At 41.3% G+C, this 15,122-nt stretch overlaps 1 protein-coding gene across 1 annotated transcript; it reads left to right on the top strand.

The window, feature by feature from the left end:
* The first annotated feature begins 1,119 nt into the window (after window positions 1-1,119).
* ugt8 (UDP glycosyltransferase 8) lies at window positions 1,120-14,446 on the top strand. The gene is made up of 6 exons (XM_026359846.1): window positions 1,120-1,459; window positions 5,682-6,514; window positions 8,971-9,113; window positions 11,913-11,989; window positions 12,911-13,130; window positions 13,249-14,446. The coding sequence occupies exons 2-6, from the start codon at window positions 5,684-5,686 to the stop codon at window positions 13,628-13,630; spliced, it is 1,653 nt and encodes a 550-aa protein (XP_026215631.1). The 5' UTR covers window positions 1,120-1,459; window positions 5,682-5,683; the 3' UTR covers window positions 13,631-14,446.
* The last annotated feature ends 676 nt before the right edge of the window (window positions 14,447-15,122 follow it).

Below are 15,122 nucleotides of genomic sequence, written 5' to 3'. Positions count from 1 at the left end.
GACCAGGAACCAATAGCAGACTGGTACATTGTGATGACTCAGGGCATAGCTGAGGAAATGGGATGGCGAGGGCAGTGAATGGATTGAAAGAAATGAACCGTGTGCGTGCGCGTGTGTGTGTGTGTGTGTGTGTGTGTGTGTGTGTGTGTGCGCTGGGTATTGCATAAACAAATGGATCACTGTTAGAGAAGAAACATCCATTTGTCTGTAACTACACACATCATAGCTGTGCTCACCAGCGCTCACCAGCCCCCAAATCACGTTGCATTCCCCTCAGTCTGACTGTGTGTTCATGTGTGTGTTTACCATGTAAACACATCTACTCCTCAGTGTATTCTTCAGTTACAACGAACTCACCTTCTCCAAGCTTTATCCCCACCTCCTCTCTACCTGATAAGCATCAATCATTTCTTGACTGTGTACAGGTGGAGAGTTAACCAACCCCCCCCCCCCCCCTCCCCAAACTCCCAATATAGGGTGTGTTTAATGTATGGATGGTGCAAATGGTGCAATAATGTGGCTCAGCACAACAGTTTGCATTGAATATTTCATTCATGCTAACCCTAACCACTATTACATAAAGTATTGTAGATGATTCATTTAAATTATTTATAAACCTTTTTGTAGAGATGAATCAATGAATTGAACATCTAATTTGGATACTGGATAAATCATTCAAACTACTTATTTCACTGATGCCGTGTGTGTGTGTGTGAACATTTACTTCTTTTCTTTTTAACCATTTAAAATGAAATAACTCTTCAAACACTTCAGCTTTAACACTGCCATTGAGTAAATAGTGAATAATTCACTGAAAAAGTACCTTTTATGACCTTTGAGTTACTTATTCAACGAGTGCGCTATTAAAAAACAGTAGATGGTTAATATGAATCATATTAAAACGTACTCATTAGCTCCTATGTCAACATTTGTGAACATTCACCTTTGCGGATGAGGCTTCACTTCATCACTCTGAATCCTAAACTTGATCCCACGACAGTGGGAGGCGCCTGCTTCTTTCACCACCCCGCACTCACACCTTTTTTTTTTTTTTTTTTTGCGCGTACTGTGCGCTCATCCCAAATGTTGACAGAATCAACAGGGAGGAAGTCACCTCTAACAGGGGCGAACTACCTGTATGGGCCGATCCTTCCCCCACCTTTGCTCCACCGCCTCTTCTGTCAGCTTCCCCCCTTTCCCTGCCACTCCCTGTCGTCATCGCGTCGTCCAGCCTCTGCGCCGTGCGACTCCGAGTTTCGTGCGCTCTTTGGCCGTCTTTATTAGCGGGGGGACTCGTTTTTACCGACAGACGCCTTTCAGCTCTTTTTGTGTGTGTGTGTATGTGTGTGTATATATGTGTGTGTGTTTCATCTCCCCGACACTTTAATTTCACTGGAGGAGAATTAGACGCGCTGCAGTTTCGCTCCTTACTTCACCTGAGCGACTTTTAAGTCACAAGGTAAGGAAAACACCGGCGAGCTCGATGCGTGTTGCAACAGGTGTATCGCAACTAATGTTCCATATTTAATCCCTTTTTTTTTTATTTGATCAGGGTGGTAGTTTCACACAGTAACACCTGATAATTGAATGTAATTGAGGGGAACTCTTCCGAGCTGTTTTGACCATTTTTACGCAGGGCGCAGTTACGACACTCGAAACCTGATACGCAGGTGTAGCCAGGATTGCTGTGTTCAATTCATGTCCTTTATTACTTCACCAGGACACATACTGTTTTTTTTTTGTGCTATTTCTTGCATCACATAGCGGTTTGAAACATATTTTGTTAGGCTCCAGTTTTGTCTCAGTGGACGCCAAATTGTCCCAACGGCGTCTTTGAAGCAGGTTTGGCTTCTCTGGCTCGTCCCAGGGATTTCAGAGCTCTCTCTCTCTCTCTCTCTCTCTCTCTCTCTCTCTGTGTGTGTGTGTGTGGAGCCTGGGCACTTTTCACTCTTGTCACATGAACTGGGTAATTCTCCCAGGAAGCAAACACTGCCATAAAGCCCAGTTACCTTGGTGATGTACTGGCATGACATTTTACAAGTTATTATCAGAGTTTGACTTGTGATATGAAAATTGTATGCTTTATGATTCAATTACAGCTTCTGGGAGGTCACTTTATCACGTGAAAGCTGCGGTGAATTATACTCCAAGGCCTGATTACAGTGTCTCTTCTTCTTCTTCTTCTTTTTTTTTTTCTTCCTTGTTCCATAAGTATAATAAGATCAGCGCACCTGTTTGACCAATCCTGATGCAGCAACGCAAAACAATCACCTGGTGTTTAAAAAAACAAATATATATATATATTAAAAAAAAAAAAAATCTGTAGCCTTGAATCTGCAGGCTAGAGCTGTCCTAGTCATTCTTACACAGGCCTAGCCAACAACAGTTTGACTTGATCGTGACTGAGGTTACCTTCATCCCCCAAAATATTTTTGTGGTATTTCTCTTATGTAAGAGTTTTCAGTCTTAACTATATAATAATTGTCGTCCCAGAAGTCTTTGCTGTGCACATATTATTTTGTGTAAGGTTATTTTGAAGTAACTATGCTTTGATTTCCCTTTACCACACCTGCTTTTTCTAACCAGTTGTCACACTGATAACTCCGTCTTCATTCAGAATATAATAAGTTGATGAGATATTGCTTGTGGTCAGCAGAAATATTGCTGCTTTGTCTCAGGCCTTTTGTTTAATTAGATTATTTGTGTAACAGCTATTCACTCCGAGACCGATGGAGCCTGTCTGACCTGTTTTTGTGTGTTGTTGGTTGTGACCTGACGGGAGTAGTATCAGAGTAAACAGCGCGTTTGCAGTGACATTCAAAGCAGTCACATGTGGGGAACAAAGAAGCTACAGAAAAAAAGGCCTGTAGAGTGACACTGGAATGAAAGTGGACCGACTGCTTAATTTGGATGAGCTGGTTCTTCATATGATTTACATTTAGTACTGTAGCGTATTTTCCATGCGTGCTGTCAATGTTTCCATGTAACTTTGTGTAACATTTGATCTGACTGTTAAAAATTCTACATCAACTTTACATCAGACATATGTGGAGAGATGAGTAAGTTGTGTTTTCTCCCCTTTTTATCTGAAGGCATATGCAGGCTTGAATATACAGTATATCTTTATGTCAAATGCCGATGAAGCTGGAACAGATAAGGGCATACAGAGATCATGTTGCCATTATACTGTAAACACCTTCTAAGATGCCTTGGCATGGGGAAGTCAGGTGTTTTATTTCCCAGCTTCATTTTTATTTAGACTCTTATTGAACCTTTCGACATGACTGATACTGCATGTGTCCAAGTCATGTGGTCTGTTTGTCTTTCGCTTTTTAAAATCAAAGTCTTGGTGACCTAGTCGAGCCAGTTTTGCCCTTCAACGCACCCTAGTTAGATTCTTTTGCAGCAAACAAATCTAAGTTATCTTGCTCTGTTTGAGAGATATGGGGCAAAATAAACATCTTGTACTGACTTATCACAGTTTCACTCAATATCAGTTCTTGGAGGTCACATCTCCTCTTGCAATAGGTTGCAATGAGCTAATGAACCTCTACTGTGTTAGTGGCAAGGCCGCTCCTCTCGCTATGCTAAATCAAGACAATCGTGGGCTAGATTATGGTACCAGAGGCTGCTAATCACTGTATACTTACCATCGTGTGTAATGGATGGCAATTTTTCTGCAGAAGCTATAATTGGTTTGATTGAAAATGAAAACGGAAAGCTGTAATATAAGCCAATTAATTTGAGATGATGAAAGAGTCGTGGTCAGAGTTGCCTGTTGAAGCCAAAGTGGTAGTTGCACAAACGTTGTGAGTATATATAATTATTTTATTATACTGTCTAAATATGCATAGATTTCTTAGCTCTGACCGGCGTTCCTTCCGCTTTTTTTTTTTCACTAATAAAATTTTGTGTGATTTAGTTTTCATCTCTTCTTTGTCTTCATACAGCTCAGCTCATCATCTGATGTCCTTTAATTCTCTTAATCCAGATAATTTGCTCTGGCCTCCCTGCGTGCAGCGTAACCAGACTCCATTGTTAGTAACTTAAGTCATGACACAGTCCACAGTAGACAGTGGCTGGTTCCTATAGTTACCGTCAACAGTCTGGGCTCAGAAGTGTTTGTAACAATATCCTCAGGACAATTCGCAACAAAATGGTGGCTTCGTTGATTCCTCTTCCTACCAGGCCCCAGCTGTTTGCAAAGAGTCCATGTTGTGGACAAGCAGGTGGCTGATACACTATATAATCCTGTTGAGATCCTATCAGGAGATATTCAGCAGGAACAAGACGGGCCATGCCATGCCTAACGATTCAGATATAATGATAATGACACAAATATATATCACCCCCCTGACGATAGGATCATGCAAGAGATGTCCTGTGGGGCCAACAGGAGGAACTAATAGCTTCTGCTGTTGAGGGTGGAGGAGTTCTGCAGCACGTTGGTTAAGACACAGGGATATATCTGGACTCGTTTCCAGTGATTGAATCCCATTCACACTCACATCCACCCTACATATCCTCTAGTTTACAGCTCTTTGTACTAAGGAATAAAGCTCCACACAGTGAACAATTAATGTGATGCTTAAATAGCTGGAGAAAGAACGTAAGCTTTGTGCTCCAGTGCCCTTAAAGAGAGCTTTCTACAGAGATTGTCTTCTTCTTCTTCTTTCGGCTTTTCCCATCAGGGGTCGCCACAGCGAATCATCCTTTTCCACCTAAATCTATCATGAACACCTTCTACCCTAACATTTCTACAGAGATTGTATGATACACATATTCTGTAGAGTAATTGGGTTGAGAATTCCTGCAACACTGTGATATGTTGTTAGCATCACATTACATTTTTTGACTGCTCAGTTCCCAGGAGACGTCCTTGTTTTAGTTATTGCTTGCTTTAGGTGCTGTGTGTCCCAATCCAAAGCCACACTTTCGCTAATGGAGTGTAATTGTGACATTGTTCTCCAAAGGTCACTGCATTCCTTATAGTGTAGTTAAGCACCCTGTGGAAGGAGAGTATGGGTTAGTCATTGTAGATTAGAAGAAACTGGATAATTGGTAGTGTCTTTAAAGAGGTTTCCAGCGTTGATGATTAATCCAAGTGAGAGGGAGAATGAGTGTAGGCATACAGGTCACAGACTGTGACATGGTGCCTCGATAATCGTTCTTTGTCTTTGTGTGTGTGTGTGAATAGAGCGTCTGAATGTTTAAAATGACGTTGGTGCTACCCACACAATGTCAGTGACGACTGTACACAGAGCGAAGAGGCGTCAAGTGATGGAATCGAAATATGAAGGAGAAATAAAGGCAAAGGTTAATTAGGACAGGTGAGAATAAAAGGTGTATTCTCTCAGTGCTTCTTAGTATGAATTGAAACTCAGCCGAAGACACAGGCATACAGCGTGACAGAGGATTTTCAGCTTTGTAGGACTGTTGACTTCTTGCGTTATGAGTGAGTGATATGAGGCAGGTCAGAGTGAGGTTTATAGACCAGTTCAGGAGTCATGGTTGAAAACCCTCTGATGTTGCTTTTTTTTCTGGTTCATCTCTGAAGATGCACGCCATACTGTATTTGACCCCACTGATCCAAATAAATCTTAGCACTCGACTTATAATGTGCGTGTGATTTGTGATACATTCCTCTAATTCCATAATAACAGGATGTTTCTTTGTTTCAGCCATGATACTGCCCTCGTCACTGCTACTTCTCCTTGGCCTCCTCACTTGGAGTCCCAGTGCCTCATGGGCCGCTAAAGTGATTGTTGTCCCGCCTATCATGTTTGAATCACACCTCTACATCTTCAAGACTCTGGCCACAGCTCTGCACCAGGAGGGCCACGAGAGCCATTTTCTAGTTTCGGAGGGCCGTGAGGTGCCGCCCTCTCCCCACTACCACTTACAGCGCTACCCAGGGATCTTTAACAGCAGCACGGCTGACAGCTTTCTTCAGTCCAAGGTCAGCAACATCTTCTCAGGCCGCTTGACATTTTTGGAACTGTTTGACATTCTCGACCACTACTCTCAAAACTGTGATGCTGTTGTTGGCAATGCTGAGGTAATGACCCGCCTCAAGGAGGCCAAGTTTGACCTGCTGCTGGTGGACCCTAATGAGATGTGCGGTTTTGTGATCGCTCATATCCTGGGTGTGCAATATGCTGTGTTCAGCACAGGCCTGTGGTATCCTGCTGAAGTTGGTGCCCCCGCACCATTATCATATGTACCTGAATTTAACTCACTGCTGACAGACCACATGTCTCTGGTCCAGAGGATCACAAACACTGTTGTTTACCTGGTGCAACGCTTTGGAGTCCACTATATTGCATTACCTAAGTATGACCGGATTATGAAGAAACATGGAGTGAAGCCTCAAGCAGCCATGGCCGACTTGGTGCAAGGCAGTCGGCTGTGGATGCTATGCACTGACATGGCTCTGGAATTCCCCAGGCCCACCCTGCCGCATGTGGTGTACATAGGAGGCATCCTCACCCAGCCGCCCAACCCACTGCCACAGGTCAGTACACAGACAGCACATCATTCTCTGATAACTTTTAATGGGTTCCATTGATACATTTATATCATGTCATAAAAAATGATGTACTGCAGGCTACATCACTTCTATGGTGCCAGATATCTTGTGTCTTATCAGTAAACATTACTCATTGGATGCTTAAATTAAATATTTCACATTGTGTCCACATGATGCTTTCAGGGTGCACTGTGAGTCCAGGAACAAAAACAGTGCTGTGTGCCACTGGTAACAAAAGTACAGCAATACAATGGTTAATTCATAATAACAGAGCTTAAACATGACATTTATTTAAATGGCTAACTCGGGTATTACATATAAACATAGGGTAAACATTTTTCTTACCATCTGCATTTACTTTTATTACAGTTACTGTAAAGACACCTGGTTAAACCCATTCCTTACTTGCTATATTGATTTGCATACATTAAGTGGTGGTAACTCTTATTCTTTATGTCCCATTCAAGAGAAAATTGTTGTTGATGCATGTCTCATCTATCACTGGGTGTCTCTTATTATCACATCCTGCCACAAAGTGAGCCTCTGTAGACGGTTCTGAGTTGAGGATGGGTTCAGTTGAATTGACATTGTAGAACAGAGAGGGAGGGGAGTCATGTTGAGCAGAGGCGGGTGGTGACGGGGGTTAGTCCAGCGTTCATATGTCGAGAGTGCGGACCGTCGGCATCTGCTGCGGGGAGCTCTGGAATGCCACTCCAGCCAATAGGGAGCATTGTGCCCTGTTGTGTGGGGGGAGTTATAATGGAAGTGGAGGTAGAAGGAGCCCATTGTTCTAGGAAGAGCTCTGGGGGCACTGAGACTCTTTTATGGGGTCACTGAGGCTGTGTTGTTTATGGACAGTAGGGTCTTACTTCAGGGACACAGAGCCTAGTGTGCCCCTGAGGTTGCTTCGTGCCAGGGCCGGCCTTGGCTGCTGCAGCTGGACCATTAGCCTCCCTCCCTCTAGTTGTCTTCAGCTTCTATCACTCCACCACGTCTGCTCTCTGACCAGTCCCCACCCACTTACCATTCTCAAATCAGTATTTTACTATACAAAGCACTGCTGCCATCCCAAATACACACACCCAAATGCAAAAAACCCTGCTCTGGACTGTAAACCACTGTTTTGACGTGACATCATCTGCTAAGTAATCATCATTTTTGTTCAGCTGGCTGTCCTACGATTGAGTGGTATATGGCCTGTTCTGTTTACTAGGCAATGTGCAGTAGATAATTCATTTCAGTAAAACCCAGAACAGGTTTCTTGTTTCCAGGAACAAGGCCTTTAAGAGGAAGATACTTTTATTTCTCTAAAGGAATGTTGTGTCTCCATTTTTATTTCATTAAAAATGACAGCAGCAGGATCGTAGTACTAACATTTAATCATCTCAGCCGCTTTTTACTGATAGACAAGCAGATGCTGATGACATTTAGGATAGTTGGCAGATGTTAAAGGATGTATAGTTGGAATATTCCTCACCTCAACCATGTGACTCAGTTTTATTAAAGAGTTGATACCCTACAATACAATTAGCTCACCACCACCTCACAGAGAGCTCATATATTTACCAGTTAAAAGTGTGTAAATGCAAGCAAACAATAACACCTCCGCTTAAATCCATCATTAAAGGTAACTGGACTCTGATGCTCATTTAGTGTGTGCTCAGGATTTCATAAACATGGCCTGGTTGGCATAGGTTTCAGGAACAAAAGGTTCAAATGGAAACTGATGTTTTCAAAATCAGAGCTGATGAGGCCTGTTGATAATCCAAAGTAGGACGTTGTTTGTAAAGGGACATAATGCTGTGAAGTTTTCTCAGAGCGTCACAAAATCCATTTCTTTCACCTGCATAGAACTGAGGTGACACCAGAAACCTGGAACATAAAACTGGAACCGTCTGCACCACCTTGGATACAAAAGGTGTTATTGTTTCTCTTTATCAGTGAGCTGACCCACTAAAGATGTTGGGATTAGATGAGAAAGTTTTAGATTGTTAAACGTTATTTATTGTCAGCGTGTACGAGTCTGTTTCATATCTGTGATTTGTAAGTCATTGTTAATCAGCAGTGGTGTGATTTTAAAACTAGTTTTTCCTCAAGCGTTTGTCGTTTCGCCTGGTTTAGTGAGGTATACACAGTTTTCATTTTGTACAACATACCCTATCGAGAAATGCTGACCTCTTTGGGGAAACTCTTTCTGACCTTATGTCCAGTCATAAATTACAAGGCAAATTGCAGTAGGCAGCACATTCATAATCATTCATGTCACATTAACTAGAGAATACATTCTGGGTTCTAGTAGATTTCAAAGTTCTCAGTATTTCTCAGAAATGACAGCAAATGAAGGTAGTGTGGTTTATCACTATCACATTATTGTTCATGTATAATGCAATATTTGGTACCAGACAGGTTTTTATTTTTAGCTCTCATTGATTTTTCTACAGGATTTTGAGGCATGGGTGAATGACACAGCGGAGCATGGCTTTGTGGTTGTATCGTTCGGAGCTGGGGTCAAGTACCTTTCCCAAGACATTGCACACAAACTGGCAGGAGCCCTCGCCAGGCTGCCCCAGCGAGTCATCTGGAGGTAAAGTTCTCTCACTTTCACTCATACGCAGCTGTCACAGCGACAGATGTGAACAGGACTTTTTCAGATAGTGAACTTCAAGTGACTTGGTGGTTTTCTTTGGCTCACAGGCTCTCGAAGTCAGAGAACTCGGTATGTGTATTGAATATTTTCTGTGTACGCAGTACTTCTTAGGGTTCAGTGATGCATCATAAACTAAAGTGAGGGTAAAGTCCATCTGAGATCACCCAGTTGATTAATCAGCACTGAGGAGTGGATCCTGAACTTTGAGAGCTCATGTTATCTCCTAATGAAAACTTACTATGATGGCTTTACATTTTTAGCGTGTGGAATTGCTCTTCACATTGAATTCATTTTGTCTGAGTAACAATTAAGAAGTGCTCAATCCAGAACATTATCTTCTGTCTTTGTGTCTCACTCATAAACATGAAGATGAAGATACATGCATGTCAGTTCTGTGTAATAGTTATTACTGTCGGACATTATGACAGTGTGGATCATTTGCTGCCAACTTGTTAAGAGAAAAGAAGGGAAATAAAGTCTCATTAAACCAATATATTAATCAGGCACATGCAGTGTTAGCTTATAGTTATATTTATATACTGTTTATTTAATTTCTATATATCCATATCAGTAACAGTCAGTAAAAGTCTAATGTTAGTTATGAAGCTGTTGCAGCATCTCTATCTGTATCTTTCTTTGCTGTTTAAACACTGGATGAATGTGTATGTTTAGGAGTGACAGTGCTTTCCCAGTATGGGAGATGATGATGTATGATTGAAACCTTATCTCTAATAATAATTTACACACATCAGTGATTCATTGACTATGATTTTAGTAGGAGAATGCTAAAAATAAATATTGCATCCGTTTACCTGAATGCGTATTTAGCTCATGATATTTAAGAATGTGTAATCGTATCCTATTCATGACTAAAGGACAATAAATTAACCCTCCAAATAGACTTAGGTTACATAATTAGACAATAGTGTTTAAAAAGGTGTCTGTGTTCTTGTGTGACCATTTGAGTAATGTTGACTGCAGGAACAGGTACCTGAACGTTCTGTTTGCTATAGGGTGTAGCCGAGTTAATGTTTGAACATGTCGCTGAGTGCAGAGGTTGGCGGCTGCCGTAAAAAGCCTACGCTTGTACACACACATACACACAACACAATTTACAATGATGTCATAACTGACAAATGGTCAGTAACCTTTCATGAGCGGCGCCTGTGCCATAATCAATAAATTTTTTATAACCATTTTGCTTTGTTAGATTTTTTTTATATTATGTTTTACATAACGGTCTTCATTTTGTTTTTATAAATAGATTTGTCGTAACCATTAACTATCAGTAGTGGTACCACACAGCACCATTGTTTTTCCTTCTGGCGCCATGTGTGCCATGCAAACATAGCCCTTTAACTATTTAGAGATGTTAAATATACTTAAGCTAAACTATTGCAGTGCTGGTGTTTTAACTTAGTAACGTGTTTTAAGAAACCGCACATGACAAATAAGTAACAATAAAAAGCATGAGAATAAAGTTCAAAGTGACGATAATTGTGATGATATGAGATAAGAAGGGAAATAAGCCAAGTTCAGGTGATAGAGGATTTATTGCATGCCCATCATTGCCACTATTCATCAATATTTATTTAATAAAGCCTCATACAAACATTTTCACTCTCTGTGTGATCATCCACATGGGAGTGGTTTCTGTGTGTGAATACTTTGCTGGAGTGCAGTATTTGAAGTTTCATCACATGGAAAGAATTATGAAACATCAGGTAGGACGGATGAGGTGCAGTGTCTTTTTCACTATGTTACAGACTTTGATGAACTAGAAAACTAATTGATTTTGTTAGCTACAGTATAGTACGGACAAAGAGCTGGTTAGAGTCCCAACCTATGTAGGAGTATGTGATAAATTAGGCAAATGAAACGAGTCCCTCTGTTCTCAACACTGACCTTTTATGGCGAGATAAGAGACAGTGGTATTTCACATGTGACAAGGTCTACAGGTGAAGTCTTTTACATACTCTTTGTATGTGGCATTGAATGGTAATCTGGTTTTCAGTTGTCCTCTCAAAATGAAAGGACGGAAAAGGAAGAGCACGGATGAGTGGGACAGAGCCCAAGCCAAAAGAATCGTGTCATTGATAATTGGCTGCATGAATGTAGGCTTTGATTTGCAGACAATGAATTGCTGCCTTGTTGAACAGGGAAAGTGAGATTAAAGAGTTAGGGAGGAAAAGAGACAGAGATGGACAGATGGGGGTCGCAGTGTAGCATGCATATTCATTGTGCACTGCATTTGTTGCAAAATGCTTCCGCACACACGACCACAAACACGCCCCCAAAACTGTGCATGTTCGCCACCATCAGTAAAGGGCAAAATGTTGAAATCTAAATAGTCGAGGGTAAACAAGCAAAGTCCTTCTGCTTGTTCCTGTTTGTTTGAGGAACAAAAACAGTTGAGCCTTTATTCCCCCTCTGCATATGCAGTACCTCTTATACACATTATAACAACTGTACAGTACGTTGCCCGACCTCACAGTGCATATACTTAAGCCTACATTTACACACACATCAAGTATTATGTACATACTGTATAAATAAATAGAAATAAATAAAAATTAATAAATAAATGTGCAATACCGTGACAGCCACTCTGAATATAAATGAAGTAATAGTAATGTTAAATATCAAGGTTTTTGTGTTTGGACAATGTGAGACAAACTGTATCTGCATTGCATTTAACCTGTCTTCTTTGCTGGTTTATTTTTTTACCTTTTTTAGATTCTCTGGAGTTCCACCCAGTAACCTTGGAAGCAACACCAAACTTGTCGATTGGATGCCTCAAAATGACTTATTAGGTGAGCACATTAAAGAAGCCACCACATAATATGCATTGCACCCAAGATTGAAGTATCTCAAAGTGCAAGGTCAGCGGCCGCTGGATTTAGTTGGGACTCTCTAGTGGCATACCAGTGATCATTTTGCATGTTGTTGTTCAATAAAATGTTTTTAAAGTTTATAGAAGATTGACATGTGGACACTGATTGACAGTACACTCACCCGATGCCCCATTCCCCTGGGCTTGCACCCACATTTGCCAACCTTCATGATTTTCCAGGGACTCACCCTTTTTTCATTGCCCTCTCTCGACCTTCAGTATTCTCCCTTGTGTCACCCAATTTATGACAAAAGTTCTCACCTTTCCCCCATTTCATTTTCACAAAATGTTCCTGGTATTGTTTTTCACCCAGACAACAATACAGCTACTCATCATTGGCATACACACGAGTGCTGTTTGTAAGTTGGCATGTAAAATGTCTTTGCGTTATACTGTCCAGTCCATCAACAAACTGTTTAGAAGATTCCATGTTTGGAGCCCAGGAGGGCTCGTTAATATTTTTAATTATATATATAATATATACATATTTATGTAGGGTGTAGTTTAATTGCTATTATTAGACACACCCTGCATTGTAACATTCTAAAAGATCTGGCAGTGTGTGCTGTCAGTAATGAAGAATGTCCAATATTTAGTATTATATATTGTAATGTAACACCTTAGCTGGCCAGAGCTGCAAATACTGAAACATTATCCTTGTCTAAAATGTGAGATGGATTGTGTTTTTTTTTAAACTGTTAAAATATGTATAGAGAAAGTCATTTACTTTGTAACTCGTTTTAGATTCCCTCCTTTACTGAAGTACAGACAGGCATTTAATTTCTAATGAACATAACACATAGCAAACACATTAACATCCCTCATGCTTTCTATCTTCTAGGCCATCCCAATACCCGGGCCTTCCTTAGCCATGGTGGTTTGAACAGCATTTATGAGGCCATGTATCATGGGGTGCCCGTGGTAGGTGTGCCCCTGTTTGGAGACCACTATGACACCATGACTCGTGTGGCAGCCAAAGGTATGGGTGTCATGCTGCACTGGAAGTACATGAACGAGGAAGACCTCTATGAGGCCCTGACCAGCGTCATTAATGACTCCAGGTACGGCTTCTGCGCACACTCTCATATTTTATTGTTTATCAGTGCCATCTGGTGACTATATATGGCATCACAATCCTAAGGTAAAGGCTCCTTATAACCTCTGTCTATCCCTATTTAGGTACCGCCAGCAAGCACGCCTTCTCTCCAACATTCACAAAGATCAACCAGGCCACCCTGTCACCAGGGCCGTCTACTGGATCAATTACATCCTCCGTCATCATGGTGCCAACCATCTACGCTCTGCTGTATACAAAGTGTCCCTCTATCAGTACTTCCTGCTGGATGTGATTGTCAGCGTAGGGGCTGTCTTGGCTCTCACTGGCTTCGCCTTGTACCGGTTGGTGCAGTTGCTGAGAGGGAAAGTTGGGGAGCAGAGCAGCGGAGATGGAAGCACCAGGGATGACGGTAACATGGCCAATGGACATTGCCATACCGAGAGCATGGCCAATGGAAAACACAAACGCAATGGCTCCTTGAAAAGTGAGAAGAAGGTTAATTAATGTTTTGAATGGCCAAGAAGGATGAGGAAAAAGTTGACCCAAGGACTCGGCTCTAGGTTTGGTTTAGTGGTTTTTTGAAATATGCGATAGGAAGCTGTTTTTAGATCTGCATTGATGCGCAACTGCTGCTCAATGCAAGCAAGAGGCTGTAGGAAGATACATACTGGGGACAGAGCAAGGTACTGGGTGCTCAGAATCTGTGTGTGAGTGTATGTGTGTGTGTGTGTGTGTGTGTGTGTGTGTGTGTGTGTGTGTGTGTGCGTGGGTATATGTATGTGTATGTGTGCACTGAGGCAAAATTTAACGAAAACTCTTAACATCAGCAGCTAGAGCAATACGACACCAAATTGGAAAGTCACTGATGAAACACAGGAAGACATATTGGGGAACATTGTTTCCACATGTGCATCTTCTGTCCTGCATGTTCTCTGATGTCTTCCTGACCTCTTTACCAGTGGAAGGGTGGTGAAGAGTGGAAATCCTGAGCGCCAACCTCTCATCCTCCACACAAAACACAAGGAACACCAATAATATTTTTTGAAATATTTAGGATTTAATGTTTTTAACTGCACAGCCTGCTTCAACAAGTGTAGTAAATAAAGGACTGTAAATAGAGGACAAATCTATTTATTACTGTACAAATACACTGCAATGACGGACCTTTATAACCTTATTTTTAATTTATTTCTTGTATCGGTGGTGTGATAGCATGATGGTGATGAATTACACTCCCTTTAAGCTAATATCTGGTTGTCACGTGTCCTTCATATTGGTGAAACAAGCAAAATAAAAACAGCAGAAGTCATTTTAAGCTTGCACGGGAGTATGCTTTGTTCTGTTGCATAATCCACAATATTCACGGTGGTTTTGTTTTTAAACTAAAATGAAACAAAATGTTGAAATGATTTAGAAATTCTCCGTTTTCACATGGTTGTGCCAACTCGTGACTGCACTTCGTTCGTTTCCATTCTCTCTTGAATGACAGCTTGTTCTGGAAGAGAATAACTTCACCAACATTGGTTTGGCTTCACATTGTGAAAAGGGCAATAGCATTATTGTTAAATGATGAAACGAGGAATAAAAACTGCTGCGGACACTGTGGATGTGCAAAGCAGGATAAGAAATGTACTCTTGTTCATTTAGATCACTGTATAGTCAGAATGGATGTATTAAACACAGCAGATGAGGAGGACTGTAGCCCAGTGGGTTTTACCAATGGTAGGCTATGTGAAAACCGTTACTGGCTTTTTTAGTTATTCCTTGACTCCTTTCCTGCTTGACTACAATATCTTCCTTCCAGTTTAGTTTATACAAAAGCTCTTGCGTAAATATTCAGCAACTCTGAAACGCCCTCATCCATCCATTCACTCCCATATTTGTTGTTGCTCTCCTGCGTGTTTCTTTTTAACTCTGAGGACCTGAAACTGGCTGACGACAAGCAAAAGCGGGCATGCACACAGAGGTGACGAGAGAGACATCGAAAAATGAAGCT

The sequence above is a fragment of the Anabas testudineus genome, chromosome 1 (genome assembly GCF_900324465.2).
Source record: "Anabas testudineus chromosome 1, fAnaTes1.2, whole genome shotgun sequence".
Classification (NCBI taxonomy): Eukaryota; Metazoa; Chordata; class Actinopteri; order Anabantiformes; family Anabantidae; genus Anabas; species Anabas testudineus.
The sequence above is the reverse complement of the archived record's forward strand: the minus strand, read 5'-3'. Positions and strand labels throughout refer to the sequence as shown.

Excerpts from the sequence above, each read along its gene's own strand:
- ugt8 (XM_026359846.1), top strand. The coding sequence starts at position 5,684 with ATGATACTGCCCTCGTCACTGCTACTTCTCCTTGGCCTCCTCACTTGG. Across the intron at positions 6,515-8,970 it reads CGCCCAACCCACTGCCACAG|GATTTTGAGGCATGGGTGAA; the intron begins GTCAGTACACAG and ends ATTTTTCTACAG. Across the intron at positions 11,990-12,910 it reads GCCTCAAAATGACTTATTAG|GCCATCCCAATACCCGGGCC; the intron begins GTGAGCACATTA and ends TCTATCTTCTAG.